Source organism: Varanus komodoensis, unplaced genomic scaffold (genome assembly GCF_004798865.1).
Source record: "Varanus komodoensis strain SLA01 unplaced genomic scaffold, ASM479886v1 scaffold9, whole genome shotgun sequence".
NCBI classification, from domain to species: Eukaryota; Metazoa; Chordata; class Lepidosauria; order Squamata; family Varanidae; genus Varanus; species Varanus komodoensis.
Window position 1 is genome coordinate 25,194,517 of NW_025336598.1, and position 26,085 is coordinate 25,220,601.

Below are 26,085 nucleotides of genomic sequence, written 5' to 3' on the forward strand. Positions count from 1 at the left end.
GCTCTGCTGTGTTGCTCTGACAGCCCAGGTGGATCCTAGAAACTCACAAAGCACCATTCAGTGGTTTGGCTTCTACAGCAGCCTTCCCCAACCTGGTGGCCTCCACATGTGCTTGGATATCAACCAGCCCTAACCCTTTCAGCATCAGCCAGCACAGCCAATCATCCAGATGCTGGAATTGTAGTCCAAAATCTCATGGAAGGAGAGCTCCGTATTGGGGAAGTTTGTTCCACTGTGTCTGTCAACATGAATGCCACTGTTTGAATGCACACTCTCTCTGGTTGAGATCTACCTGGGGGTGCTGCTCAGAAAATATTTGGGAAGGACCAAAGCTAAAAAAAGTACATGTTTTGCATGAACCACATACCAAAATCTATCCCTGGAAGTGAGGACCATCTCAGATGACAGAATGGAGAAAGGTTTCTGCTGGAGACTTCTGCTGGAAGCAAATAAGACATTGGAAGCTGCCTTATGCCTGAGTCTGACACACATCAGCAATGGTTCACCAAGGCTTAAGGCAGAAGCTTTTCCAAGTTTACTTAGAGATGCCAGGGAGTGAACCTGGGACCTTCTGCATGTAAGGCTCTGTCATTGAGCCATGGTCCTGTCACTGGACAAGTGACAGTCAGTGGCTGAGACTGGACTAGATGGAGCAATGGTCTGGCTCAGCATACAAGAGTTATACTGGATCAGACTGGTCTGGCATTCTGTTTGCATAGTAAGCAGATGGCTATCTTCTGACACAGCTATCAAACACGTAGCACACAAGTGCAATAGCACTTTCCTGCTAGTGTTTCCCAGCAACTGGCTTTTAGTTGTATCCTGTGCCTGATAGGGCAAATAATGTGAAGAAGCTTCATTTCCTCTGTTCCTATTTGATAAGGATGAATGACACTTTGAATGTGCAGTTGCAGGGAAGTTCATTATCTGGATAGAAAATCAACCCTACTCAGAACTGCCTTAAATATGGGTGTGAAGATGCAATAAGGGTCTTTTCTTGTCCTTTGTGTGCTTTTATTGTGAATTTGGCAGTGAAGTGCTTTGCATGTTTACTCAGAAGTAAGTTCCAATAAATTACATGGATATAATTCTCAAATAAATGTGCATAAGACTTTGGATGCTTCTAGGTGAGACTTTTGTTGGGTCAGCATCTGCTTCTTCCATGGCACGTAATGGGTAAACACCACCATCTTCTGCTTCTAACCCTTCCATGCTTTCCACACTGCTTCTTTTGCCTTTCCTCTTACTGCTCAAAATATTAATGATAAAAAAGGTATACTAGCTGCATAATACTTTCTTGTGGTAGAAGCCATCTGGAAGCCCCTAAGTATGCACATCTGTTTTCTTGCCTAGAGACATACATGGATCTGGTACATTTTTAAAGCATGTACACTTTTATGAGGATGACCACTGACCTGAGGGTTAATCTATTAATCTGTTAATCTACTGCAGCAAAAACAACAGAGAGTCTCAGGTGTTTTAGATTTAGGGCACAACCTCAATGCATGTTTAGACAGGAAAATGTCCTACAACTCCCAGCATTCCCTGGCAATGCTGGAAGCCGTAGGGCTTTTTTCAGTCTTACCGTGCAAAGGGCTGGGCTCTAATGAATTCAGCATAAGCTTTCGTGGACTATCAGATGCCGAGAATGACTGAAGCTCACAGCAACTGACAGCTGCTTTATTGCTAAGGATTTTTCTACCCAGCCCCTCTTGGTAAAAGAGCAATAGGTACCTGCTATCTCATTCACTGTTATTTAGGCATGGTCTTCATTAGCTTAATGGAAACGTTTTGCTCACAAAGATGCTACCATTATGCCATTGGCAAAGTTTTGTGAAAAGAAAAGAGAGCAGGGTGGTGGTAGTACCAGAGGCAGCCAGACAAGAAAAAGAATTTGTTTTCTGTTTGTGCTAGAAATACAAGGCATTGTTTACAACTAGCAGGGGGTGTTACTCTTTGAAAGGGATCAAAGGCTTCCAGGATGACATCATGGGCACCACTGGTGGGGGGTGGGGCAGGGCGGGACCTGGCTCCTAGAAGCCACCAGACTAATTATTGGAAAACTTCAAAAGGGTAAGCTTCCTTCTGCTGGCACTTTTCTTTTCTTTACACCCCCCTCCCACTTTAACCCTTTCATCTATTTCTCCTTTTAAACACACCTACCTACGCAGTTCCGAATAGCTCACGAATTGATGAATTGCATCTTGGGAGGAATTTTGGCTTGAAACTGGAAGAAAAGCACTAATCTAAAACACATTTCAAGGAAAAGCTGCCACATGGCTTCAGGCAGTCCAGGTTTGTTTCCTTTTCCTGCTTCCCTAGGAGCCTTAGGCTTCCATCCTAAGCACACTAGGCAAGAATTCTTGAGCGAAGTAGAACATACTTCTGGGTAACGCAGCAAAGGATCCAACCATTAATTTCATTCATTCGTTCACATTCTGCCTGGCAAATGCAGAATCCCCAATAAAGATTCCGTCAGCACCACCACTGATTACTATAGTCAGAATTAGACAAAGAATAGGTAGGTGCCGTTATGCAGAATGTAAAATGCACAGGTAAACGTACTGTTCAAAAAAATCAAGGAAGAAAAATGAAAACAACAATAACCAAAACGGAGCAACTGAGTAAAATAAAAGGACTTCCCTGCCATTTAAATTCTTTGCTGAGCGGAAATTGCACAGCGCAAACGCGCTATGTCAGTAGGGTTGGCGTCTTAGTAGAATGAAAGAAACCAGACCGTACGGAAAGGGCAGATATTCTACATTTCTGAAGATGATGATTCCCTGAAGACTTGCAAAGCGCTCGCCTACGTGCGAAGATAAGGGTCTTTTTGCCCTTTCGACTCTGCTAGAACCTCCCCTTCACCCCCGCCTCGTCCTTCCTTCCTCCAACGTAACAAAAGCAGAGCCAAGGCTACGGCGATCTAATCGCCAGATCTCAAGAAAGAAGCGAGTCTGGCCGATCCGGAATCTCTCCCGAGCCAAGCCGGAGAGTTGCTCGCAGCCCAAGTTGCAAGTCACCCCCCGCTGCAGAGCGTCTCCGTGTAAACCGTCTCCAAAGCAAACCTGCGCACTTCCAAGCGCTCGCCAAGTAATTTTCCGCCCTCCTTAGCAGGAAGACGGACGACGGCGGCCACCGTAAGCGACAATCTTATGAAACCTCCTGAGGGATGAACACCTACCGAACTCACGCATCGTAACATGCAGAGTCCTAATTCCCAGGGGACGGGGTTTCTTGCATTCGGGCAGACTCTCAGCGAATACACAAAGCTGTTTCAAGACATCCAATAATCAAGTTTTAGTTAGCAAAGCGCCACATTTCATTCCCCGGTCTGTTTTCCAGCTCATTCTGAACGGCGCGAAATAATAAAATCGCCACCTCTCTGAGCATGTGCCGAGCGCTTTACTCGACTCGCTGTACCCCCGCACGTCTCCTCTTCTGCCATGTCCAAAACGAGTGCCCCCTTCCACGCTGGAGGGACTCATGAGAAGCCTTCGGGGCGGCCGTTCCCAGCCTGACGCCCTCCAGGTGGGTCGGATCACAACGACCATCACTCCGGCCAGTGGCAGTGATAGGAGCTGCAGCCCAACGCATCTGGAGGGCCCCACGGGGCAGTGGAAACCCAGCAGAAGGTAAACGACGGGCACCGCGGGATGCGCCTTCGCACGCGCGCCCGCTCACGCGCACCGCGGCAGCTTACGTGTCAGAATCATGATTCCCCGCTTCTCTTGACACATCGAAGGGAGAAACGGCGGCGCCAGCTGCACACAAAGTGTCCGGTCCGTCCCGGCCAGGGTCGCTCCTCGGGGCAGCGCCTCTCAAGTCATGTTTCGCTCCCCCGCCGCGGCGCGCAGCTCCTCCGGTCTCTCTCCCTCTCTCTCTCTGTTTCCGTCCCCGTGCCGGCTTCGCTCTTCTTAAGCTGCGAGCCCCTCAGGCGCCAGGCGGGCAAAGGCGGCAGCGGCGGCTGCGTCGCCTGGCCGGCAAAACCATCGCCCCACCTCCCTTCCCTCTTCCTCCAGGTTTCTTCCCGTCTAGGAAGCGCCGCAGCCTGCAGTCCCACCCCCGCTGGGCGCCTTCGGAAGAGAGGATCCCGGATCGGAAGACGCCGGGCGCCGCGTGCACAGCGACTGGGGGCGGCGGCGGGCGGCGGCGGCGGCGTGGGGCGGGTGGAAGCCTCCCTTGCGCGGCACGCTCGGCCTCTATAATAAACTTCTGTGCGGCGACCGCCGCCTCTCCCGGGGGAAGCCACGCCCAGGCGCTGGTGCCTGTTTGGCCCTCGGGCTGGGCATTCCGGCCCGGTCAGCCGGCCTCCCTCAAGTGCCTGGGGCAGAGGCAGACCAAGCGGGCCATCAGCTGGGACCCGGGACCGGCGGCGCCTCTGCCGAGCGGCAAGCAGGACGCGATCCCGTCCCACCTGGAGAAATTGCAGACGATGGCAGCTGGGACCTCTTGTATTCAGAACCGCTATCTTATCACCGGCCTTGCTCCTCAACCTAAGACTGGAGGACTTTTTTCCTAGCCTAAGGGCAACATTCCAGCCTGCTTAAACTTCAGGCACGCATACTTCCGTGGGTGGGACCCTCCCCTGCAGAGCGTTCATTTCCGCCTGCGCACATGGTCACCAGTTTGGTTAACCGGCCTTGTTAACCATGCTGCGAGTGTCCTCACATGCTAGCCCGATTGCTTAACAACCCTTGCTGGTCCAGCTTATGTCACCGAATCCAGTGAGGGTGAATTCTTCCCATGGTTAACAAGCCACCTGGAACCCTTGGGTTGTTTAGCACAACGTGTGAATGAGGCACAGAGGCGTTGCGGCCTGGGCAAAGTGTTGCAAGCACTATTTGGAGTATGGATCCCTGCCTCTGGTCATGCATGTGTGAATATATGTAACATATATGTATGTGGGTGCTTTGCAAACCTGGTGTGTGTGCATTATGCAAGACTTGCAACTTTACATAATCTGTGCTTGCTAGGTTTGCTTGGCACAACAGTCCATGAGCATGGAAGTGTGCCAGTAGTGTGTGGCCCAATCCCTGATGTGCACATGCATGCACGCACGCACACACAGCTGGTCCAGCAGGAAAAAGCAAAGCAGGCACAGGGTTTTCTGCAGCCGGGTGGAGCAGAGGGTGTGGTTTTTCTGGTTTACCATATCAGCTGGCTTCCACCCTGGTTTGCAAAGCAAAGATGGAGCTCTTTTGGGAGCTATCATCTCAAAATGCTCTGGTCATGTTGAGGTGACAACTTGACAACTCCCCAAAGAGCACACTTTTCTTGCCTTTTCCCTCAGTAAAGGGGAAATGCAAAGGAAGCTGTCAGGAACTGCTGTTGCAAGCATTGATTTTCAGAAGATAACACCTTTCAGAAGATAACAGTTGAGGCTTTTCAAAGTCAGGGCTTTCAGCTGGCTGCTTGAACAGGTCTTGTGGTTGGGTGCTGCCCTGATCTATAGTTCTTTCCCCCTGATTTTTCAGTTTTAATACAAGCTATAGTGTGATGCTAAGCAGGTATACTTGGAAATAAGTCCCACTGAGTTCAATGTATTTTATTCCCAAGCATCACCAACTTATGAGCTGTACCAGCCCTACCCAGCACAGCCAGTGATGAGGGATGATGGAAGGTGCAGCACAGCAATATCTGGAAGGGCACAGTTTCCCTGTCCCTATACTGTGGAGCTAGTCCCTATGAAATCAGCAAGCTTGCTTCAGCATAACAATGCCCAGAGCCAAGCTAAATGGGCTAGCTCTCTTTTAGATGGGTTCTGCTTTATTCACTCAGAAGCAAGCCTCACGGGGTTCAGTAGACCCCATACTGAAGTAACTTTGTATGGGGTTGCTGCAGTCTTCATGAGTGTGTGATATTAGGAAACACCACTGCAGTATTCATCATTTGATATAAAAATGAGAGAATCTTGAAGCACCATAAAGACCAGCAGTAGTAACATTCACATCCCTCTAGAAATAATGTGTTAATCTTTACAGTGTTACAGGACTGTCTACTTTTGCTGCAACTAAGATGGCTACCTCTCTGCATATATATACATATATCAGAATGCTTTATGTTTCTTCTGAGGGCTTGCATGTGGGACCACAAATTCTTCCAGCTTTATTTTACTGAGAGCCAAACTGCACATTATTCTAATCACGTGACATGTAGCTTAAGGGATAGATTTTGCTTTAGTATAAGCATACAGGGCCCTGATTTTGATGGGAACTATTGCATAACAGCATGGGAGAATTAAATTCCTACTCTCCATTTTCCCTGCTGAAACCCTCCCCTCAATGTGGGGATGGGGTAAAGAAAAGGTTACTTTTTTCCTCACCCCCTCCCATTGTGTGGTGGTCCTTATCCAAATTGGGGCCATCTGTGCTTACATTAGGGTAACAAAAAGCCTAACCCTCAGCTGTATGTTACGGGATTAGTGCAATGTGTAGTTTGGCCCTAAGGCAGAGCACTTCATGCAAACATTGTAAGTGATGAAATGTGGGTCTGGCTGAATGCACTCTTTCATTTCCCCTGTTCTGGCAGCACAGTAAACTGCAGTCGTTTCTTTATGACTTGCAGAATAGGGTCAAGTGTGAATGGTAAAGAAATGGGGGCCTGAGTGTATAGTGGTCACCGGGGCCAACCCTATCACACTGCAGGCCAATGTGCCGCATCAGGTGGTGGAGCAGCAAAGCAACGAATTGCATCACTCTTCTCCCCTGAGTCCAGCACAACCTCCCGGCAACTCTCATGCTGTGACATTTGCCACAGCTGGAAGATCTCTTCAGAACAACAGGCTGTGTGTACTTTAGTTGGCCACCCTCCCTCACTGCTAACTGCCATCCATCCATCCATCCATCCATCCATCCATCCACTGCTGCCTTGTGCCCCAGTTGCAGGTCTCCCCAGAGCAGAATAGTTTGGCCAACATTCTTGAGAGCTCTGCAGTTGAGGCCTACAGCTGTGAGGAGCAAGCAGATGGGTAGCCAGGAGCAAGTGGTCCGCTGGGCTGTCTGCCAAGTAAGTGAAGGAGCAGCCAGCAAAGCGGGCCAAGAGAGGTTGGGCTGGCCCAGTGATCATCTAATACTCAGAGGAAGAACACATGCCACACTGACTCATCCCTCCAGCTGAGCTTACCACCTAAAATGGCCTTGTGCACCCTTTTGATATAACAGAGTTCCTCCACCCTGCCAGAAGCCTGTCACTAGAGCAATTCAGTGACTGTACCCAGGACGGGTCCTCCCCTAACACAGTGGTCCAAGGACCAAAAGTATAATTTGCCCCAGAAACTGATCCCATCCCAAGGAGCTGAGGTCCACAATAAAGTCGGTGCCATCTAGTAGTAAGGGCTTTTCCACCATAGATCCCATTGATTCCGGTTTGGTGTGCATGTAATATTCAGTACACATTATTTCTAACAACTTAAATATATTTTTCTCCTTTTCATTTGAGCTAATCTGCAGACAGCCGTTTTACCAGACATTGATTGAGCATGGCTGCAGCTCTGAGGAAATTGCTTTGTCAGCCAGTTCAAGCCTAAGGCCCAGTCCCACCAGGTAGCCAGCTCTGCCATAAATACTGATTTCATATCTCTGACATTCATAGTTACAGCTTGCATATATTTCCCTTATGAACCTTGAAGTTAAATTCTAGATAAATAACGTGTTGTCACAGAAGGCTTGCAAAAGTTGGAAAGCATAAAATCACACCCTACATGAAAATATATTTTAAGGTGCAATCCTATGCACGCTTAGGCAGAAAAGTCCTGGAACTCCCAGCATTCCCCAATAAGCATGACTGGCAGAGGAATGCTGGGAGATGTAGGACTTTTTCTGTATAAACACGCAAAGAGCTGAACCCTAAACTGTACAGGTTGAGAGAAGAGAAATTAAAACAATCTCACAGACAGGAACACATGCTCCTGAATTTTTAAGGCATGTTTCATTTCATTCTTGTAGTGGCATGTTGTACCAGAGCATCTCCACCCTCTTTTGGGGTTAGCCTCTTAGCCAATCACTCCTATGCAACAAAAATTGACTAAACATTGCTTACTGCTGCCTCAGACTTCTGAATCATAATGGAACTTCTGCAGTGAAGATCTTGGTAACTCTGGTTCTGACTCATAAGACAATCTATTTTGCATTGCTGTTTTTGCATGCTTCTAGCATAACTCACCTTTTTGCGATTTGCCAATACTAATCTGACAAGCCAAAGCAAGGAGACACACCTCCCCTTCAATCCAGGCATGTAAAGTAAACCTTAATCATTCCAATACTGATTCTTACATAGAGGCAACTCTATGCTTCTGTTTAAATCCAGGTGTCAATCTTACCTATGGTTGTAGCAGACCCAAAATTGCTGAATTTGCATGACTAGTTGTAGCATTGACTGTGTTCTTGAAATCTTTTTTAACGAAAGGTATCAGTAGAAATGAGCAAGCTATGCTTGACTTGATTTGGGATTAGTCTTCTATATTCAGCAAGTGCTGAGAAAAGTGTTCTTCTTTCCCAAGAGTTTTCTCCTGGCTTGTAATGTTGGCATGAAGATAAGTTGTGTTGTCAGTGTCAGCTTTTGTTCAGGCCAAGGATAGGTTCAGAGTAGCAGAGCCAGAAGGGAAGGACAGTGCATGTACAGGATATTATTCAAGCTGTACAGGAATTTCAGGGAGAAATGGTTTAATAAAGCTGATCATTAGGAGGTAGACAAATTAATTGATCAGACCACTTGCTCTGCTTGCTTGCCGTCTAGCTTACTCTGTTAGAAAATCATACAATAATATCTCAGTTACGCTTATCACATACTCTACCTCGCCTCTCTTATTCACTCAGTCACTTTCACGCCAAACACACACCAGTTTCTTGTCCAGCTCAGACTCTCTCTGCCTGTTGCTGCTATCAGCTACCCACCCAGATATTTCTCTTTCTACTTTTCCATCAGATGCCCTCTCTCCTGCCCTGCAGTCTTGATCTTGCTATCTTCTCAGCTGAGTCTCTCCTCAACATGTATTGTTTATAGTGATGGTTCAGGGTTGTAAGTATAAATCAAGGCAAGATGGCTCATGAAACCAACACAAACTCAGATCCGTCGGCCTTGGAGGAAAAGTCCTGTCTGACTTTGCAGCCACTTTGTTTGACCTGTCTGACTATGCAGCCACTTTTTACTCAAAGCATGATTTACACAGCTGCTAATTTGGGGGCTTATTTTAAATCCCTGACAACTTTATTTTGCCACTACAAATGGACAATTGAGCAGGCAAAGTGATTGCTCAACCATCAGCTCAACTACCAGGGGATCATATTTCTGGCAATCCTTTTACTTTTCTATAGATTACAACAGGGATGGATAGACTTCAGCCTTGTGCATCTACTTTGCTTCTACTAGAGCCCTGAGATCCATACTGATTGGAGCCAGGTACAAAACACATGGTTAGAAGTAAATAATATGGCTCCCAGAACTGAACAGAAATCACAGCCCTTCCAGCCCAAGTAACCCCAGCTTCATTTAAGCAGTCTAACTTAGTGCAGCTTCAGGGGTGCATAGCAAGTAACTTTGTTGCAGTTACTGCTGAATAAGTAGGAGTCAGAAATCCTTGCCAGTCTACTGCAGATCTCCTAGAAGATCACAATCTACCTTCTGCCCACACCAGCTTAAAATACCTTGTACACATTAGATAACTTCTGCTAAACACTAACATACAAGGAAAAGGGGTATCTCTCAGTTGACATTCTCCTGCTTTCTCTATGGGCTAGGGTTGATGGAGTCTAAGGATGTCTGGAAGGCCACATGTTCTCCAATTCTGCTTTAAATTGTGTGTTTACGTGTGTTTTCGAGGCATAAAGAAAAATGGTACAAGAAAGGTAGGGAGCCCACCAAAAACATTGGAGAGATCATTGGTGTTCAGTGCTTTGACCAATAAATATGTTGGTCAAAAGCACTTCAAAGAAAGGAAGGGGAAAGTGGGGTGGCTCTGTGGCATTTCTAAGATACATTTAAGGTGCACTTCAAGCCTTCGTTGTTCATACATTCTGGTTTGATTGGAGGTATGTTCATTATCATGGTGTCTGAAGAGGCAATCTTCTTGAAAAGTAAACATCTCTGCTTACTACATGCTGCTTTCTAACTTTGGCAGGTTTGAAGTTAACATTGTTGTTTCTGGAAACCCCTACATAGCTCCACATCATTAATTTACTTTAATAGCCACAAGAGAATGGAACTGTAGTTTAACTAAAGCCTGGTTTTTCATGGATTAGTGTTGCTGTCAATTACCTTCTATACTTTTACTAGTTTACTTAAATTTGCCTTCCTTTTAAATATACCTTTTGCATAGTTAGGGGTTGTGGGTTGGCTGGCCTATTAAAAAAAAAAAGAGTCCCCAAGGGGCTCAGGTGCCCTGACATAACTTTTCCACTCAGTCTTAATTTTTAATGGGTGATATTTTAAGTGTTTAAGAGAGTGATCTAGACTGCATCTAGGGGGCACAGGATACTTCAGATTTCCAGAAACTGAACTCTAGCCCTGGAGCTTGGAGATCCATGATTCAGTTCTCTAACTTCCAGCTGGCACAGATAGAACCATACTGGCTGCTTCTCCAAGGTTGGAAAATTGACCTTGGAGAGTGGGTAAGGGGCAGGATTGATTAGTCATTTCAATTTTTTTCTGCATGATTAATTTGTCACATGAATACTGCAGTGACAAATCCAATTTTGATAAGTTTTCCCTTTCAAAATAAGTTGTGTGAACTGAGCTTGTGGGTTAAGAAAACATTTACTGAGACATAGGATTAAAGATCAGCCTTGTTTCCCTAGTATGTATTTCTGTTGTCTTTTATAAACTTAAGAAACTTGCCCTAACCCTAAATCTAACCCTAACCCCTGTCCCAATGAGAAAAAGTATCTCCTGGTGATCAAGTTTTGGAAAGTTGGGAGGATATTAACTTTCTTTCATTTTTAGCTGTAGTCTTGTTTTTGGTCCAAGTCGTACGCTACAAATGACAGATATAGGCAGCTGAACCACAAAATTATTTTCTGGCAGGTGATCATGGGTTAATTTAGAATATGTAACCATGATGGTGGAACATGGATACTATAGGTTAATCATGAGTTAAACAACCTACCATTAGGTTATTTAATTAGGTTGTAGATTATCCAAGCCATGAATAACCCATAGTGTTCAGGTTCAGATATCTGTGACATCTGTGTTTTGGAAGAAGACAAAAGTTATGTCTTCTGTTGCTTCAAAACAGCAGTGTGCATATATGTGTAGATAAATTCATACGCAGCTACACGCACAAGGAATGAGTATGTAGCATTTACAAGCTATACCAGGTAAGTCTGAACGAACCTTTCTCCTTTCTGACCCCCATGGTATTTGCATGCTCAGTTATGACATGCATCTGTAACCCTCCGCCCCCCCCGCCCCCCCCCGGATGATCAGTTCTTGGAGACAGCCTGCTTCACGTGCACATTTAACTCTGGTACAGCTGAAGTGAATATGCTTCCAGATGGTCTGAGACACACTTTTAGACTACCAGAAAATCATTTTCCGAGGCTTAGAAGCTTAGAAGCAGAGTATGTACAAAGTAGCAAAAGCCACAGTTCTGCTATTTTCTTTGGTCTGAACAAAGCTGTGAAGAAAGGCACTCTTACATAAATAGCGAAACTTCTGGGGTTTTAATATTGTTAATAAAGGGCACAAGCCAACCCAGAGAAAAAACCTAATGATCATATACTGATTTGTAGGTCATGCCCTAATCGCAGATGGAAACTCCTTTCAGTGGATCATTGTGTGCAACTGAGTCAAAGAGTTCAAGAGAGATGGCAAAGTATCTGTGAAATTTTGCCTCACAGGCACAGTTATTCACTTTAATAGGTGTGTTCTCATGCTTTTCACTGCAGTTGCAGGCTGGGACGGATAATAAGGATTTCATTGTCCTCTCCATGCCCTTTAAGGTCCAAGTGCCCTACTGCTAGTTGCTTTCTTTCTGTCAGTGCATCTTTTTCAAGCCGCATGTTTCAGAGAGGAGCAGCAATTTATATTAGGTCATTGGACTTGCTGACACAGACCTGGGATTGTTGGGCACAGGAGTGTCTTTCAAAATGCTGGTCTCAGTCACTCCCAGCAGCCAGCATGAGAAATGACAAAATCTTGCTGTGGCACAGGAGATGCCAGGCCTCTGCCTATGACCCTTGGTCCATGCTGCACCTCTTTGCTTTTGTCACATGGAATTCATGTTTCAAATGCTCAGATATTTGCTGTCATTCTTTTGCTAATCAATTGCATTCGATAATAATGGTATAGCTGTTGTTGCTAGAGGGTATTATATAGAGGTAAGAGTCCACAGAGTATGTATTTCTGAAAGAAAAAGACTGTGTGTGTGTGTGTGTGTGTTGAGAAGCCCCTGGTCCCAAATAGATGATCATTTTAGTGCATAGTTTTGACAAAAGAAAAATGGAATGCTGTCATCTTAAAAACATGGTGTATTAATGGCCTTAATCTGAACTAGCATGCAGGACCTGTAATTTTATTATTTCATTGCTATACCATCTTTCCCCCCTTGCAAGGAATCCTAGATGGCTTACATAGTCCTCCTCCTTTCCATTTTTGGCCTCATAACAACAGCCCTGTGAAGTTGGTTAGTCTGACAGTCAGTGACTAGACCAAAGTCACCCAGGGAACTCCAAGGTCACGTGGCCTTGAGCTGAGTCTCCTGAATCCCAGACCAATACTCTAACCAGCACACCGCAATGGCTGCCTTCAGGCTGCTGAGGCACTGTCTTTTCATAATTAACTGGCAAATGCAAATGAATCTTCTATGTTTGTGGTAGGTTAATATATAGTGCAGAGGAGGGCAACTTGTGCTTTCTGCATGTTTTGGCCTACAGCTCTTATAAACCCTTGCCAAAGCAGCCAACAGCGAGGGATCGTGAGAATTATAAGGCAAAACCAAGTGAGGGTCACATGTTGCCCACTCCAGCACAACATTATATTGTCTAGCAATTTTCTTCCGCACAGCCATGTTTCTTCTGAATGTTTACTCAGAAGTAAGACTCGGTCAGCAATACCTTTCTTCAAGGTTCAGCTGAATTTTTGATGAACATGGATTAGAAATGGGTTCTCTATAACCTGCTTCATGAAAAATTGTCCCAGTGACTCTTCCTCAAACTATACAAAGAGAGGTTAAAGTCTTAATTGCTGATTTGCAAAATGTCTTGAAAGTTGATCATATATACTGAGAAATTCACTCTGAAATGAATATTGTGATAAAGCAAAATTTCAGCACTGTTTCGAATTCCAGTTAATTGGGCTGCAAGAGGAGCAAAGCAGGAATACATATCCAGACCCTTCTGTATCAAGTAGTATTAAATACACTATATATTCTTAACCTCCAGCATAATTATTGCTCTTCTGAAATATACCAGAAGAGGAAGCTGCTTCATCACTTTCAAGGTGCCTTATTTTTCTACGAAGAGCAGAACTACATCACCTTTAGAAAACAAATGATTCCTATGACAGGATTCATAGCCTCTTTGATTCAGTCAGTTTCCTTGCAGGAGGTACCATTTGATCTGAAAAATCTCACATTTCGTTAGCTGACATGATATAGTGACTCTTCCTGCAGCATTGCTTCTTCACAGCCTGGAAGGTCTGCCTATATCTTTACATCTGGACTGAATCTGGAGGCAAGCAAACCATCATTTTGCCCCACTTGTTTCCCTTTCGTCTTTCTTTTCCCCAAACTGCTGTGCTGTCTACCTGGCACAGACAGGGAAAAGGGAAAAAAGTTGGTAGAGGGGAGAGCTGTTTCATTTCCCAATGCAATAGTGGAGAATGGATCTCCAGATTGCAAACTGGCAGTCCTGCCAAGAACCCATAACAGGCTTTGACAAGGCTACTCCGGCATAATGAAAAGACCAGAGATCTTTACATCTGCGAGCCCAGAGCAACTTTCCCTAACCTGGTGCCATCCAGATGTGTTGGAGTGCAACTCCCATAATCCAAAAGCCAGGCACCAAGCTAGGGAATGTTGCCCTAGATGCATTTGAATAAAGTATTCCTATGTAATATTTTTCATATTTCTGAAAGTTGGCATTTGTGCTACGGTGCTGTGATTTGGATGAGTCCTACAGTGGCGCTTTGAACAGGTCCAAGAGCAGACCAATGTAAGTTTCCATTGAGGACTGAGAATTATTACAGTATCTATGTTTTACTGGCAATCATGGCAGTTACCATGTAGGCTTAGTCATTTTCTTTTTGTTTCTTGATGGACGACCCAATCCTTTGTAGTCGGATGGTTTTTTAATTCATTAAGCTTATTTCCTCTGGAGGAAATAGGCGTAAGCATCACCTGGCCTAGCTGGCCAATTATAGGAAAGGCTGCTGTTCATTTGTAGCCCTGCGGGGAAACTGTAGGACAGAGGAAATCATTTTAAACCAATAACTCAATAAAGCACATTCACTATGGTAATTGGAACATGCTCTCTTTCATGGACTTCTTTCATCAAAGCATTAATCAAAGTAGAATACTGCTCTTATGAGTTCTTTATTATAGTCTAGAGAATAGGAAATAACATATAAAATATAAGATCAAAAAAGGATGAAACACTTTTGCACTAGGACAAATGGCCAAACAACTTTGAAGAATTGGATACTTGTGAATTCTGATACAAATGGACCCAATTCACAATTATTGGCTAATACATAGGTGAGAACGTAGATACCTACCAGTGTTTCCAAATGTTCTGATGTCGCTCCCAAATAAAAATAAATCTAAAAATTCTGTAATTTATATATTATTATTCCTAGGCCACTACTAACAGTGGAAGCCTATTATATTTTGAAGGAAAATATATTTCCAAATCCATATTTTGAGATAAAGTAAGTTTAGAAATACACATTTTAATTCCGGTTTGATGGGAAAGGGTACAGATTAATACAAAAACAAGGCAGAATAAATTTGTGGATAAACAAGTCTGAAAGTGACACAGATTGGAAACAGCTGATTTGCCCATCCCTATTTATTTTTGTCTTTTGAACTACAAGCATGGATTCCAATATATCTTCCTGTTGTAATATAAACATATGCTCATATATGCTGATACAGTATGTTCCATTCAAATAACTGATTTGATGATTGGGCCATAAATCTGTATATGATTTAGTTTCACACTTGAAGTCTTCTTGCTCGTTTTTTCCCATGTTCAAAACACAGTTCTTTCTCAAACATTGATACAGGTAGTAATTTAGGTTCCAAAAGGCAGGAACCAAAATAATTGAAGGACATTGGACCGACTTCTCCTGGTGTACACATTATGAAATTAGCAGGCAATATAATTTCTAAGGAAGAGCTCACATCTGGCTTTGAAAGGTAAGAAGTTGTACCTGTACCAGGACAAAGAGTGAACATCCAACTCATGCATGCAGTCTTTTATTTGAGCTGGAGCCTCCATCTTGTGGCTTTATTCCTGTAACATATCCTCTTTTTTGCAGTCTTGATCCTGTAAGTCCATTTATGCAGAAATGTGTGCATGTAAGCTGCAATATTTCCAGAAGTTTCTTGGGGTAACCCATATGGATATATGAGCCCAAAGCTCACTATTGCACAGTGCCAAACAGGTTTCCTACACACCAAGGCCATTTGTGAAACCAGGGCTGGCATCAATGATAGGCTTGGTCTGGCACCTGCTGAAGGCTCAGACCTAGCAGTAACTCACAGACAATCCCATCCCTGGGCTTGCTTCTCCACTTTGCCATCACAACCAGCTGGTTTGCCTGCCTCTTGCTGTAGCCCAGACAACGGCGGTGGTGAGAAGAGAGGCTATTCCCTGCTTGTTTTCTCCTATGTGCCTGTCTAGCAAGCCAGGAGTAGCCATGGTGTGAAAGAGGCTGAGCAGCACTCACTAGCTGCTGGTGCCAGTGGCAGCAAGAAGTCCCTGCGGATGCCTTGCTCGTGGTCCTCAAAAACATCCAGCACTGGGTGGACCAGCCCTACAGGCACGGGATCTCTTTCACTGCCTGCCTCAATACCTCCTCATTACGCTGCCTTATACTGACCACTTTTTTCCATTGTTTCTTTGTGTAATGAAAGGAAGAGTGTCTCAGCTCTTCACAATTTCCCTGACACCCACTGGCTCCTCAAGAGGGGTATTTTGGAGATGCCACAATGGGCTGCCTTGTGGCTGAATGAGAAAACAGTACGAATGGGAATCCGCAAGATAATTAGCATTCACTGATGAATGTTTCTATTGCTGTGCCACAGGCTCAGTTCTGAGGCAAAACAGAAACAAGTTCAGCAAACAAGATTGGGAGGCACTGAATTTTGCCTGCAAGGCCTGGCAGGGACGGAATGCTGTCAATCCTCCTCCATATTGACGGAGGAGGAGAAGGGAAGAGAGCTAATGATGTCACACAGAACATCGGAGCAAGGACTGGCTCCGTCTTTTTCAGGGAGTTCAGTATTTATGCAGCGCCTTTTTTGTGCGTGCTGAGGCATCCACGAGCAGGAGCCTCTCACATGGAAAAATCAAGTGACCCACATCAGAGTAAGGTGTCTGACTTGGCAAATTTCTAGCTGACTGGGCAGGTAGGTGGGAATGGGACAGCACAGGAACGACTCCCCGGGAGAAACAACACGGTGAAATCACTACGTGAGGATGTTACCACATCAGAAAATAATGTGCGAAGCAGTTGTGACACTGACAGCAGTGATGTGCAAAATGGTCTTTAGCTGCGGCCGCAGGTGCAGCCACATCACAGTTATATCCTACGCACGTCTATGGAGCAAGTTGGTGTCCCAGTGGCCACATCTTAGAAACCATAACATGGACAATCAATCAAAAAGTGGCAGAGGATGAGAGAGATTAAGAGAGATGGCAGGAATAAATTGCCATTGGGGTGAAAGGGCTGATTGAACTGGAAGTTCTCAGATTAACTTTCATATTCTTACAGCCCAGCCAGTTATTGTACCAACATTAAGAGTCTGTAGCTGAGCTTCACTTCCAAGAGCTTCACTTCTAAGAGCTATGCCAGCACAATCGTACAAAGGATTCAGTTATAAACAATGACACACCTCAAGGGAGAGGGAACATTAATGCAATAACGATTTGTGGCAGAGAGACATGATGGTTAGGATATTGGTTGAAACGTGATGTTACATTCATGCATTTCTTTGTTTACTCAGTACATATTTCTTCATGCTAATCAAGGTATATTAGCATGTCCGGTTCTCTATATGCATTTTATTAGAGATGTTATTATATAAGGTGGTATAGAAGTATTATTAAATCAATAAATAAAATCAGTTTATTCCCTGGTTTCTGTTGACTCCAGTACATGGCTCCTCATTTTATTTACCAAGAGTAATCAGAATGCTAGGTTATAGGCACAAAAGTATATACTGGGAATGTCTTAATGTGATTTATACTGTGTGTTAGAAAGAAGGGGAAGAGGGGAAGAGAGCAGTTTAAAGGTAGAAACAGTGGGTTTTTTTTTTATTATTAAAGAGAAAGTCGGTGTGATGTTGTGGTTAAGAGCATGGGATTGGAACTCAGCAATCTGGGTTCTAGTTCCCACTTGGCCATGGAGCCAACTGGGTGACTTTGGGCCGGTCACAGCCTCTCAGCCCAACCTGCCTCACAGGGCTGTTGTTGTGGGGATAAGATTGAGAGCAGGAGGAGAAGAATGATATAAGCTGCGTTGAGTTCATAAGACAAAAGCAGGATAGAAATCTAATAAATAAACAAACAATAAAACGTAAAAAACAGCAATGAAAGATCAGCAGTAATTAAATTTAGCTGCTTTTACCTTTCTTTACAGATTTTTCCTCAATGAAAGAAATAGGAGATCTCAATAACAGTTCGATAACTACTATTTGAACACACTGCTGCTTATGTCACATCTATACGTGGTTATTGAAAAGTCAGAATATGTACTCTGACATAATTTGCCAAAAGGACATAAAACATATTCTATGGTTACGGTGTCAATTCTGTCTTTTTCCCCAGGTTTGCAGATTGCATCTTTTCTGGGCATACCATTTTACATGGGAACACAGGTGTTCCGATTTGTCATTGGGTGGGATATTGAGGCCATGCATTAGTCTGGATACCTGTTAGATCTGTTGGAACTCTAGAGCCTTAAGGTGGAAGGACTTATCATGAAAATGCAGAGCAGTTTTGTTTGTGAATGTTACTCAAATCCAAAGTTTGTGAGTTGGCTCATCATCAGATTTTTATTTATTTATTTATTTGTATGCCTTTCTTTGCAAGAGCCTCAGGATGGCTTACACAAATAAAATACAAATACCCAACATAACATAAATAAATTAACAACCCACTCTGGCTGCAATTAAAATATGGTGATAAAATTCAATATTAAAACAGTTTAAAATATTGATTAAATAAAAAGGTCTTAACCTGGTGCTGAAAAATATATACTGTAATGACGGTGCCAGGTGGACCTCTCTGGGGAACGCATTCCATAGACAGGGCACCACCGCAGAAAAGGCCCTCCTCCGGGTACTCTGTCTCCTAACATCTTTCACAGAGGATTCCCAGAGGAGGGCTTCTGTTGCCGATCTCAGGGGGCGGGAGGGCAAATAGGGAAGAAGGCATTCCTGTAGGTATCCTGGTTCCAAGCAGTTTAGGGCTTTATAGGTAATAACCAGCACCTTGAATTGAGCCTGGACTTCGATGGGAAGCCAATGGAGCTGATAGAGGACTGGGGTTATATGAGAATAACGCCCAGTCCCCGACAGCATCCTGGCAGCTCTGTTTTGCACCATCTGAAGTATCCAGACTGTCTTCAGGGGCAGCCCCACGTAAAGCGCGTTACAGAAATCCAACCGGGAAGTAACCAATGTGTGTGTTACAATGCGATTGTTGCTAGGCAATCTTCCTCCAGGTAGGGATGCAGCTGATGAATTAGCCGAAGCTGAAGGAAAGTGCTCCTCGCCACTGCTGTCACTTGAGCTTCCAAGGACAGCTCCGGGTCAAGGAGCACTCCCAAGCTGCAGACCCTGTTCTTTAGAGGGAGTGCAACCCCGTCCAGGGCAAGGCCCAAGTCACCTACGCAGGAGCTCGAATCACCCACCAACAGAACCTCTGTCTTATCTGGATTGAGTTTCAGTTTATTGGCCCTCATCCAGCCCATTACCTCTGCTGCACATTGGTTAATTATATTTCTTTCATTTGAAAAGGCAAAGTACACAGATCTTCAGGAAGGATGCTAGATCCCCTCTTACTGAACTCATTCATATAAGCTATATCAAAAGTAGGTAATATGATCCCTTCCAGAAAATGTGGAGTACAACTTCCATAATCCCTTGGGCATGTTGAATGGGGCTGATGGGATTGGTAGTTAGACACATCTGAAGGGCACCAGATGCCTATCCCCATCTACATGTTATTTTTACTACAGGGATATCCACAACACACAAAGGTAACACTGCTCAGATCATTATTTCAACCTGTTATCTTGCCAGAGGCATCTTTGAAACGTGTATCTGGAACCTGAATGTAGATAAACAGTTGCAAGCAAGCAAGCTAGCAAGCAATTAATTTGGCCAGTTTGGGTCATTGCTAGGCCTGGGCGATGGGACAATGGTCCAGATCTATTTCACAGATACCTGAGCCTCCACTGGTCCCATGGAAGGATTTTCTTCTCAGCATAATTACCATGCAGAGGTTGATTTTCAATGGGAATGGCAATCAAGCTGAGAAAGGATAGCTATCTCCTTCACGCAACCAGCAACACTCCCCCAATATCTTTCCTTGCATGGCAATTAAGCTTAAAGAAAACCCACGCATTCCATTAGTAAGATAACCTGGGTCAGGATCAAATTATTTATTTTATTTTATTTTATTTGAGTTGATTTGGATGGGAATCTAACTAGCTGGATTTGTCTCTAGTGATATCTAAATTAAGTCTGGTAATTATTTTAAGCCTTGCATGCATAGATCCCAGAATATCCAGATATTCTGCAAATCTGTGCCCTGCGGAACTGGACACTAAATCTTTTAAGTGCTTAGTGATGCATTGAGAACCAACACGAGGGCTTTTGACCATATGGTATAATTACTCCCTCAGTGCTCCTGTTCCAATCAAAATCAGGGTCCTCTGGCATCTTTAATATTAAAACAGTGGCAACTATCTTGGGAGATCCAATCACAGATCTTCCCGGCCTCAGTGCTTTGGCCCAGAGTCATTCTGGGGAAACTGCTTCAGGTTGTCTCCATGGAAGAACTTGCCTGTTGTTGCCATAACATATACTGCTAGCCACCACACTGTGCTTTTATGCCGCATGTTTGGGATGGAGGCTGGCCCTGGCTGGCCCTGCCATTTGTGGGCATCACACTCTGGTGATTCTGTCTACATAACGGCAGAGATGCAGAGGGTAGTTAGAAAGATGAGGAAGTGTCCTTCTACTAAGTCAAACGACTCGTCCATCCAGCCCAGTACTTCCTAAGCTAACTGGCAGTGGCTTTCACATCACCTCCTCTCTGATCCTTTTCTAACTAGAGATCCTGAAGTTTGAACCTAGAACCTCCTGCTTGTGGGGCAGCTGCTCTACCATTGAGCTATGGGCTCCGCTTATGGTACAAGAATAGTTCAGAAACTCTTTATGTGGTCATGCTGTAATCTAATGGACTGTGGCCTGGCCACTTGGAAGCCCCTGAACTTGGGGGCTTCCTTCTAAGACTGGTATGCTCTGCTTGGTCGAAGTTATAAGGCAGGAGTAGCAGCAGCATGATTTTTGCTTCCTCACCCTCCGGCCTCCTACATTTTTACTAGACAGGCTTTTCAACCTGTCCAGCAAAAGCACTTTGGACAAGGAGGGAAGGAAGCTGAAGAAGGCTTAGGATAACTTACATCTGAGCCCCTCCAGTCCTCTTCCCCTCTCTGCCCACCAGAGTGTCCCCTTTCCTTCTCCTCTGAGTTTTCTGACCTTGGAGAAGCAACTAGTCCAGCTTTCTGCACTGGCTGTGAGCAGGGAGAAATTTGTACCCTGATCTCTGATTTTCTTCTCCTGAGGTGGGAGTGCAATCTCTAACCTCAGAGCATATCCTGCAGTCCTCAGAACAATTGCCTAGTTAAGCAGGCCTTGGTCTAGGGGTAATCTATACTAGGCATTTTTAGCAGGATTGTAATGCCTGAATCACTGGTGTGTCATAGGTTGCTCATCCCAACCTGTCCTTGTGCCATTTTAGCACTTATATCCTGCATTTCTTCAGACCAGTTATATCACAACGTATCTCTGTCAGTATCAGAGCAGTGGCAGAAGAATTTCTTTTACTTTCTTGCCTTCCTTGCCCCCCTCCCAACCATGACCCCCCCCTTGCTCTGATTTGCAAATGCCCCCTCCCCTCCTGAAGAGGAGGAGGAGGAGGAGGAGGCGAAAGAGGAAGCTTGCAATGTCTCTTCAAGCCTTCCCAGTTGCCTCCGTTGTTCTCTTGCCTCAAAAAACAACTGGATGAAAGGTGTGTCTACTCAAAGTTAACCACAGAATCTTCCATAGTCTTACAAGTACATTGCACTGGTCTCAAGAGAACTATCTCAGGGGAAAGTCAGCATGGGGAAGGGGCTACACTTACGCTCTTTTAGGTGGTGGGAAACCAGAGTGCTGAGCCCGCTGGTTCCACCCCATGGAGGCTAGGAAGACAGCAGCAAGCACCCATCCCCTTATCCCTCTCCATGGTCCCCCACCCCACTCAGGGGTGGGTGGGTAAAGGAATTCTCTTTCCCTTCCTTTTTAAATTCCCCACTCCTTCACACCTGCACCTCGCTCACATAAGTTTTTAGAGGGCCTTTTCCTTCCCAGATCACCTTTCCATCTACTTCCACTTCTCATGCAGTTGCATTTGTGTGTGACACAAGATCACAGTGAATTTAGTAGCATGTGCTCCAACTCTGAAAAAAAGGCATTTTGTATAAATACCCAGGCAGAGCTCCCCATAGATGGAAGGGGCTTAGTGTAGGTCTCCCTAGCTGGTCCTTGGTTGGATGACTGCCTGGGAGCCCCAGGTAAGCCACTCTGTGCGTCCTGAGGGGGCATGGGTGAGACCTAATGAAAAGGCCTGAATTCTAAATGCTCACAACTGCTTTGAAGGAGTGCCAAACAGTTAAGAGACAGAGCCTGCAGAACTCATCCAGGGTTTTTACAAAGCTGGTATGGGAACATGGTAGGTATGGTTTCCAGTGATGGAAATCTGCAAGACCTACTACAAAACACTGGGGTCTTCCTTTTGATTGGTTCCCATTTAACAGTTTATTTAGCATAACAGTAGAAACTAAGTGAGTCAGAAGGGGTCTCCTGGGCCATCTAGTCTGACCCCCAGCTCCAGCTGTCACCACTCATGACATGCCTACCATGTGCATGCCTAGCCTATCCTTGAACACCCTCACCAATGGGGCTTCAACCACTTCCCTTGGAAGCCCATTCCATATCCAAGGGGTCCTAACTGTCAGGAAGTACTTCCTGTTATCCAAATTGAATCTTGGTTCCTTGAGCTTGGCTCTGTTGGAGTGAGTCCTGCCTTCCTCTGCAGGGGAAAACAGGCTACATACCTATATGTCGCCAAAAGTTCCCCCCGGATTCTCCTCTTCTCCAGGCTGAAAAGACCCAGTTCCCTCAGTCTTGCCTCATACAGCTTTCCCTGCAATCCGGCCACCATCCTTGTGGCCCTATGCTGCACTGACTCTAATCTGGCTATATCCTTCCTGTAATGTGGAGCCCAGAACTGAACACAATACTCCAGTTGTGGGCACACCAGTCGTATAGAGTGGTAGTAATACCTCTCTTGATCTAGAAGCCATGCTTCTGGCTATGCAACCAAGGGTGACATTTGCCCTCTTGATCACCGTGTCACATTGTTGATTCATGTTCAGCCTGCAGTCAACCCGTACTGAGATCCCTTTCACAAGTGCTGCTCTCCAGCCACTTGTCCCCTAACCTGTACTGTGACACCCATTCCTATGCCCCAAGTGCAAGACCTTGCACTTATCTGCATTAACCTTGACTGTAAGTGGCAATGCTGGCTGCAAAACGTTATGAGGTGTAATGAAAGGTCTATATGACTGATAAGAGGACAAGATGATTAAAAATGATTTGAATGATCTCTGCCTGTTCATGTTTTCAAGGAATTATGTTAAGCCTTATATAAATGCCCACTTAAAGTCAATGTGAGCAATTACCCATTGCAGGATTAATGTTGTGGGCCTTGCAATGTCACTGTACCAAAATCAAATGCCTCTGCTTGAAATTAAAGTTTTTACCCCTGGTCAATCTATATTTCTCAGAAAAGCCACTGGGAGTAGGAAAAGAGGCTTGAGTTCTTTCCCCTCCCCTGAAAGGGTCAATTAAAATGTTCCAAAACGATACAGCACTGACCAAGATCTGATTTCCAGGCAGGAAGTGTAAACAATGACTTGAAAGGTGTGCATGCAGACCCTTCCAACTGATTTACTAGTAGCTCTTTAGAATCCATCATGCATGCCATAGAAACATAGAAACAGAGCGAGTCAGAAGGGGCCTCCCGGACCATCTAGTCTGACCTCTGGCACCAGCCGGCTCCGCTCACAAAATGCCCACCATGTGGACGTCCAGCCTATCCTTGAACACCCACACTGATGGGGCCTCAACGACCTCTCGTGGAAGCCCATTCCACACCCTCGGGGTCCTGACTGTCAGGAAGTGCTTCCTGGCATCCAAATGGAACCTTGGCTCCCTGAGCTTTGCTCCATTAGAGCGTATCCTGCCTTCCTCTGCAGGGGAGAACAGGTCTCTACCCATCTCCATGTGACATCCCCTCACATACCTGTATGTCGCCAACATATCCCCTCTGAGTCTCCTCTTCTCCAGGCTGAAGAGGCCCAGTTCCCTCAGCCTCGCCTCATACGGCATCCCCTGCAAACCGGCCACCAACCTTGTGGCCCTACGCTGCACTGACTCCAACCTGGCTATATCCTTTCTGTAATGAGGGGCCCAAAACTGAACACAATACTCCAATTGCGGGCGCACTAGAGTCGTGTAGAGTGGTAGTAATACCTCTCTTGATCTAGAAGCCACACTTCTGGCTATGCAACCAAGGGTGGCGTTTGCCCTCTTGACCACCGCATCACACTGCTGACTCATGGTTAGCCTGCAGTCAACCAGCACCCCGAGGTCCCTTTCACAAGAGCTGCTCTCCAGCCACTTATCACCTAACCTGTACTTATGACAGCTATTCCTATGCCCCAAGTGCAAGACCTTGCACTTATCCACATTGAACGCCATCCTGTTGTCTCCTGCCCACTTCCATAGTCTGTCCAGATCCTTTTGGATCTGGAGTACCTGCTCCTCAGTTGTGGCCACTGCTCCAGTTTTAGTGTCATCTGTGAATTTGATCAGCAGACTGTTCACCCCTTCTTCCATGTCATTAATGAAAAGATTAAACAGGATCAGCCCCAGGACAGAGCCCTGGGGGACCCCGCTTGTCACTGGCCGCCATCCCGATGCTCCCCGCTAATGGTTACCTTCTCCTGTCGGTCAGTCAACCATGCCCTAATCCACCGGACAGTGCTTTGGTGTATCCCAAAACTCCTCAGTTTCTCCACCAGGATATCATGAGACACTTTGTCAAAGGCCTTGCTGAAATCCAGGTATACCACATCCACTGCATCCCCTCCATCTAGCCATCTCAAAACCTTGTCATAGAATTCCACAAGGTTTGTCTGGCAGGACCTGTTTTTGCGGAAGCCGTGTTGTGTGGCTGTCAGCCTCCCTTCCTTATCTAGCATCACTAGATCTCTCTCTATTATGAGCCTTTCCATTGTTTTTCCTACAATGGATGTAAGGCTGACCGATCTATAATTCCCCATGTCCTTTCTACTACGCTTTTTGAAAATTGGGACCACTGATGCCACCCTCCAGTCCTCTGGAACTTCACCCGTTCTCCACAAGGCCTCAAAAATGGAGGCCAGCGGGCGTGAGAGAACCCCTGCCAACTCTCTAAGTACTCTCGGGTGTAACCCATCAGGAACCTGGCACCTTTGTAATGTCCAATGCCCTGAGGAGCCCCTCGACTTCAAGGGGGGTGACTCTAATCCATGCCCCTAAGTCCCCAGCCTCATCTAATCTCCTATGCGGATATCCCCCGTCCTGCTTTGGGGAGAACACAGAGGCAAAATAGTCATTTAGCATCTGTGCCTGTTCCCTCATATCAGTCACTGGATCTCCTTCCTCCTTATTTAGTGGTCCCACCACTTGTCTCCCCTTCCTCTTCCTATTTACATGCTGAAAGAAGCCCTTTTTGTTGTTCTTGATATTCTTGGCAAGTCTCAGCTTGTAATCAGCCTTAGCCTTGCGAAGAATCCTTCTGCAATGGGCCTCCTCCTCCCGGTATACCCTTTTGTTTATTTCCCCCAGTACCCATTTCCTATGGAGGTTCCTCTTTCGTCTAATCCCTCTAACCACCTCCTTTCGCATCCATGGTGGCACTCTCCTCCGCCTCCCCACCTTACTGACTAGAGGTATCGTCAAGGCTTGTGCCTCCAAAACCTCCCTTTTGAGTGCCATCCACCCCTCCTCAACTCGCTTACCTTCCAGTAACCTATCCCAGGAGACTTTCCCCAGTCTGGCCTTCAGTTGGCCAAAGCTGGCCCTCTTGAAGTCCCAGATTCTAGTGCTCCACCTGCTGCATGTTCCCAGTCCCCTGATCTCAAAGCAAAGGATGGAGTGATCACTCGCACCCAGAGCTCACCTAATCTGTACTTCATCTATCAGCTCCTCCCTATTGGTCAAGACCAAGTCAAGGATGTTTCCTCCCCTCGTCACCTCTCGGACCCTCTGTGTGAAAAACCCTCCCTCTATAGCTTCTAGGAAGCGACGTGACCTGGCTGTCACCGCCAAGTGAGTCTCCCAAGTAATATCCGGGAGATTGAAATCTCCCATAATTACTGTGTCTCTCCCCCGAGATATCCTTTGAATCTGGCCTGTCAGGACATCATCCAGGGTCTCAAGTTGACCTGGAGGGCGATAACATACCCCCACTGTCAGGTCTCTTTCCCTGTCAAAACCCATAAGTTTCACCCAGACTGCCTCTACCATCTGTGCTGCATTCTATCTCA

At 45.5% G+C, this 26,085-nt stretch overlaps 1 protein-coding gene across 5 annotated transcripts in view; it reads right to left on the reverse strand.

Annotated features, from left to right (window-relative positions):
• The window catches only part of DLC1 (DLC1 Rho GTPase activating protein), a 313,895-nt gene that overhangs the window by 54,451 nt on the left and 233,359 nt on the right, over positions 1–26,085 (reverse strand). Inside the window, exon 1 of one of the 5 annotated variants that reach the window (XM_044418410.1) lies at positions 3,701–4,094. The exons of the other annotated variants lie outside the window; for them this stretch is intronic. Coding sequence (XP_044274345.1) covers positions 3,701–3,737 — 37 coding nt within the window. The 5' untranslated portion in view covers positions 3,738–4,094. Of the gene's footprint in view, positions 1–3,700; positions 4,095–26,085 lie in introns of those variants that run through there. 5 annotated transcript variants of the gene reach the window in all.